The sequence below is a fragment of the Monopterus albus genome, unplaced genomic scaffold (genome assembly GCF_001952655.1).
Source record: "Monopterus albus unplaced genomic scaffold, M_albus_1.0 scaffold12.1, whole genome shotgun sequence".
NCBI classification, from domain to species: Eukaryota; Metazoa; Chordata; class Actinopteri; order Synbranchiformes; family Synbranchidae; genus Monopterus; species Monopterus albus.
In genome coordinates this window covers 6,228,768-6,234,767 of record NW_018127892.1, presented here as the reverse complement: position 1 = coordinate 6,234,767, position 6,000 = coordinate 6,228,768, and the positions used below count along the sequence as shown (strand labels likewise).

Sequence of the window (6,000 nt, the reverse complement as noted above, 5' to 3'; positions counted from 1 at the left end):
CAGTGCGACTGAGGTCAGATGACTGACTTGACCAATCAATAGCATTTAACTGTTGGGCCAAGTCTTGATTTTAGGTTTGGGATCACTATCCTTTCGGGGGCTATGCATAAAAAGCACTTCTGACTCTTGCCTTTGACTCTCAGACACAGTCAACATCAAACTCTAGTCAGTCAGAGCACAGAGAGGAAAGAATTAAAACTATTAGTCTAATTATAGTCCAATTAGGTAACTCATGTAAATGTTTTGTGATTGTGCTGCATACAGTAAGTGTTGATATAGAAGTTTCATAAGCTTTGTGCATGGATCTGAGAGTCTTTTTGCAGGTATATTGTTCCTGTCTGCCTTGTAGATGCAGGAGTTTGTTCCCTGAGGGGCACTATGGTGCACTGGTTATTGTATCATTGTCACCTAATAGCAATAGGGTTGTGGATTTGAACTTGCTGGCCAACTGTAGCATTTCTGTTTGCATGTTCTCCCTGTGTCTTCCTCCAGGTACTCTGGCTTCCTCCCAAGGTAAGACAGGTTAGGTTAACTGCTGATTCTGTTATCAATAGGTGTGAATGAGTGTGAGCAGTTGGCCGTTTGTCAGCCCTGTGACTAGTCCGGGATTGCCTCTCACCCAGTGTCAGATGGGATTAGCTCCACAACTTGACCTTCCACAGGATAAACACCAGCACAGCTAGGTGGACAAATGGAATTCGTTTCCCCTCTAAATGAGCATGTCTGAGGCAGGCGAAAGCAAACTGACGAGACAACAAAAATGTGACATACAAATTCTCAGACCCTTCCCTCTACATCACTGAACATGGTTCAAATTGAAAACAGACATCTAAACCCCACCCTCCAAGTTCTCCATGTGCTCAGCAATCCATTTCCCGTTTTCTTTTCACTCACCAACCCTTCTGACATTGAGTATAATCTCAAAACAAACAGAAAGTCAAACAGAAGAAAAACAAATAGCACAAAGTGTGGGTGAGAGTAAAGAGTGTGCATCTGAACAAACTGATATACAAACTTGCAACAGAAAAGAAAAAAAAATCTGAAAACTAGTTTGTCATCTGGGATTTGTGCTTTCAAATGTTCTCACATTTACACAATGTCTGCATCTGAAACAGATGTGTTGCAGGTTTTCATAACCAGACTAGGCAAAGTGGAGCAACAATACCGATGTAGTCACTGCAGGGACTCAAAATGCATCTAGCCAAAACACAGCTACGTTTACAAGGCTAAATTCCTACCACATGCAAGAAAACAAAAGAGAACATCCTGACAAAAGACCAAAATGATAACTCACCTCAGAAAGAGAGAGACCAATAGGGAAGGAGCTCAACTATACTTTCCAGTAACAGTCCTTTTCTTTCTAACACTGCTAAAGCAGTTCAGACCCTACAACAGAAATATTAGCACAGATGCAGACACTGAACACCCACCTCTACCTAAACCAGATGAGACAGAAAAAACAAGAGTGACTGAAAGGTGTGCCCTCGGGCTCAAACTCATTGGTCACGCGACATGAAGGGGTGGGCAAATGGGTGTCACTGGGTTTGATTGGCTGGGGCGAAGCAGTCAGAGGCTTGCTATGCAGACCGAGGGCTCCGCACAAAAAAAAAAAAAAAAAAAAAAATTTTTGGGGAAATTGGGGGTTTTCTGTATTTGCTGACATGTCATGCTGTGTTACCCCAGGGAAACTGGGGCCAAAGTCAACCATCCTGCACTGTGAAAACACAGGCACCAGGCTCTCCAGCAGAGAGTGGACACAAAGGATTATGTAAGAGACTAAATGAACATCTTCATTTCTGCTGGGACAAAAACACTAGTGAATGTAAATGAATAAAAAAAAATAGTCAAAGGGCAACACCTGTATGCTCAACAAGAATAGAGGTGTAAAGTGTAGTTTGCCATTTGATAAAATAACAACAATTTGGTACAATATGACTATACAAACACAACCATACTATTAAATCAACACCTTGTCATCACAAACTCAACTAATTTTACCAAGTTATACCAAGAGTGTGATACTTCCCTTCCAGGTATAAACAGACCAGCTGTTTTTTTTTAATACACTGATATCTTAGGCTTGTATCTGCTACATCATACATACTAGGCTACTGTACACACACTGCTGCTGCTCCATTCTTCAACAGGTGCAATGTTGAGGTTGTGTTGTACACTCCTGTCGCTTATGCTTTATCATGCTTGTAGTCAAAACTAATAAGTACTTCTGTATCTTTCCAATTGTGTTTTCCAACAGATGCAGATTTCCAATCACTGGCTAGGAATAGTTCTGGTTGGTTATATTTACATTAAAAAAACAAAACCAAATGGTGTATAAGTGTGGTATTTACTTCCTCCTCCTCCTGTCAATCAGTGGTTGAAGTATGTTCGAAAATTACTTATGCCGACATAAGGTGTTTTAATGCAGTGCTGTAGGCAATGTGACTAGTTTTACCTGCGGCGGGGGGACATGGGTACATCCCGATCAACGGGACTTTGGGGCGAGTAGCGTCCTGGTGGGGTCGGGGTTCTGCTCGACACAGAGTTACTTCTGTAGATTGGCTGGGAGAGCTCCTGTGGGGGGGGAAGGTGACAGCAAACGCAAGTGAGTAAGCATGAAAAGTCAAAACCTCCTGCAGCAGCTAAAACCAGCTTGGCCGCTCAGGGTAGAGAAACCTACCTATTGAGACTATGGGCAACTGCTTAGACCATGAGGCAGCGTTACTGTAAGAGAGTCACAAAAGCAGTGCAGAGGAAAGAATTCAGCGTTTCTGGGTCACTGCTCTAACAAGCAGCATATTAGGCGCTCAACAAATGTAGCGGCATTATCTCAGGAAGCTCTAAATCTGAGGAGAGTACTGTATGACAACCTGGAATAAAACATGCCATCATAGAGGATCTATTCAGTCAAGATCAAAACAGGAGAGATATACAAGTAGCTTAAATGAGCACCAGATAAAGGAAGATCACATACTGGACATCACTCTTTCTACTCCATTACATTTGATTTAAACCTAGAATTCTTTCCTTTCCAAGCACTAAATAAATAATACAGTCACTGTTTGACTGTATTTAGTGCCCTTATCTTTCAAAGAGAGTTTCTATTGCATGAGTCACACCCAACATTCCCATCAGCTATCCCTGCTGATCAGTTTGAACAATCACAAACTGCAGGAGTATTTTTGTCAAATTTTGATTACCATTTAATCAGAGCTGTACTTCAGCCTCTCTATCAGCTGACAGACTGTGTTGCAACAGATGTTTGGCAATGACTAGTGCTGATTTGATGGGAAAGGCCGAACCAGCATGTATTTCAATAGGTTCCAGATGCAGTACAAATCTCAATTTTTCATGGTAATGTAAACAGTGTTCCTCAAAATGACATGTAAACAGACATTCTACATAGCAAGAATCCTATTCAGCCAAGCTGAAATCTTACTGTACAGAGTGTAATTCAAGAAGGATGTTGAGAGAGAGAAGTCTTAAAGTGACTAACACTTGACAGAAGAGGGTGCTATGCACCTACTGTACAGAGGAAGCACACGAACCAAGGTCTCAGCAGATGTGCCAGTGACATTTTTATTGTAGCTGTAGATTAGCAGAAACCAAAGACAGCAGCACACAATTACAGCTTCAAGTGCAAAGGTTGATTTATTTGACTTTAATTATGCAATAAAGTAGCATGAGTGAACCACTAGTGAAAGTGACCTCAGTAACATGTTCACACTCAGCACACCTGGACTACATCTGGGCAGCACATAAAACTTAAACCCAGACACTTTTACTGTCAGGACCCCACCCCCAAAAGTGTTTGATCACAACACTGTCAACTAACCATGACCACCTGGAATACTGACTGATCATGATCAGCATCTCATGCAATGCTACAATATTCCAGATAATACAGTGACCTGGTTTAACAAAACATTTCTCCAAACAGTTTTATAACTCGCAGTCAAGGAACAAAGCTATTACTTTGTTTTAAGTCTGTGTACAGTCCACAAAAAGACCAAATCAAACAGTGGACAGACAACTCAAGAGAATAGCTTTCACAATGAAACGGAGTTTTTCTCTCTCTCAACTGTCTCCCGCTGGCATCAGAGTTACAAAGGCTCCTTCCAAGGGAGAAATGTCTCCACCCAGCTATTTGGACCAGTCCATGTCTGAGATTAAAGTTGGAGCTCAGTGCTGACACAGTGGCACTGATGGACTCCAAGATTTGTGTCCAATGCCAGCACCCGCTTCCAATTCAGAAACTCTTTGAACAATGTCTCTGTTCTCAATTGTGACCAATTTTCATCTTCTTTTTCCTTAGTGAGTGGGCAGATTAGTGGTGCGTGCCAGGAAGACTTTACCAGAAACGATTACTGGGATGTCTCCCTGAGATTCTTCTCAGGATAAACCCAGCATACCAACTGCTGGCTCATAAAATCCATCACCAGAGCACAACAATAGAGGTATCCATGTCCTCTCCTGCTATGAACCAATCTCAAGGGCATATACCTGAGAAACAAGCAAACTTTAGGGATTCTTCCAGGAAGACCTAGTAAACCACACAGTATGCACATATAAATCCACACTACTGCAAATCAAACCTGTGTTATAAAAGTGCCTGGCTAGTGAACATACAGTAGATCAATGTTCTCAAAGAGCTGAAGAATTTATGGATAAAATCACAACTGTGATCTATGAGACTCAAGAGGAACGCAAAGAAAAAGAGTGGGGAAAAAAAAAAAAACAAGTGCTCCTCTGGGATGTGGTGTATGCAGCTGTGACTGAGTTTGACCTATGAAAACAAATAAAAACTGTGCACCATGAGAGCAGTCACACCATCATCATCTGTTCCGTAGTTTCTGATGGCGGAATTAAATAACCATGGTACAGCAGGCAACGTCTTAAACTGAGCTCTCCAAAACCTCTTCGGTCTTAAAAGTCATCACTGTTCCCTTTAAGCTATCAAATCTTTACACATGGGTGGATCTCAGATCTGCAATCTGATAAACTGCACCAACAAACTTAAGGAGGGACATAGGCGAAGCTGAGGAAAACCTATTATTTTGTCTTGGATCATGGTTCAGAGAGGGGGAGACCACTGGAGTACTTCAGCCAATTCTTCATTACTGTGGTTGACTAGAAGAATCAGCTCTGAATTGTAATAAAAAAAAATATATATATATATAATAATAATAATAACTGTACAATGAACATGTCTACCTAAAAGGTGGCTGCTTTCAGTGTTTACATGAACTCGCACACATTGTGACGTGCAACACACGCTCTAAACCTTTACATCACCTATTTCCATGTAACAGTCAGAGTGGAATCAAAATGTGACGACAGCTAAGGGGTTGTTCACAGATGTTAATATGCCTCAGTCAAACAAAACTCTTAATAAATTATTTTTTAAATTTAAGTTTCTTCCAAGCATGTAAAACTAAGAAAATTGATATTGCGAAAAACAAAATTGATTAGACATTTCAACCAAAACGCATAAGACATCACAACATTCCAATAGTACATGCTTGAAAGGGAGTAGGAAGAAGTATACACTTATCTAGTCCTACCCCCTTTCTTAGACCCGATACCATTAGCCCAACACCGGACACTCAGACCCACAGCAGTGCCAGTCCCCAACAACCACCATATATCCATCCCATCACCACCCCATCCATTGTACATACCAAACAAACCAATTTCCTCATCGACCAGCCCCTTAAATTAAACATAGACCAGCCACGCCATACCTATGGACTTTGTTTCTGAACTTCAATCACTGCTAATTTAGTGGTTAAAAAAGTTAAAGGGACTTTAATGTTGAAACCTAAACCTCTCTCCTCCTGAAGCAGAAAAACATCTGCAGCAAAGGTGGCTGACTAGTTCTGGAGGGCTGTGTTGAAGCCTGCTCTTTATTTGAAACACTGTATTCTGGATACATGTATTATTCTGGAGAAAAAGGGGCGGTTAATGCCTTTCCCAGCATGCACCAGGTATACCCTTGTGTCA

General features: G+C 41.3%; 1 protein-coding gene across 1 annotated transcript in view; it reads right to left on the bottom strand.

The window, feature by feature from the left end:
- pdlim2 (PDZ and LIM domain 2 (mystique)) overlaps positions 1-6,000 on the bottom strand; it is a 33,554-nt gene that overhangs the window by 3,636 nt on the left and 23,918 nt on the right. The window contains exon 7 of the mRNA XM_020590707.1: positions 2,453-2,571. Within this exon, the coding sequence (XP_020446363.1) occupies positions 2,453-2,571 (119 nt within the window). The remainder of the gene's footprint in view (positions 1-2,452; positions 2,572-6,000) is intronic.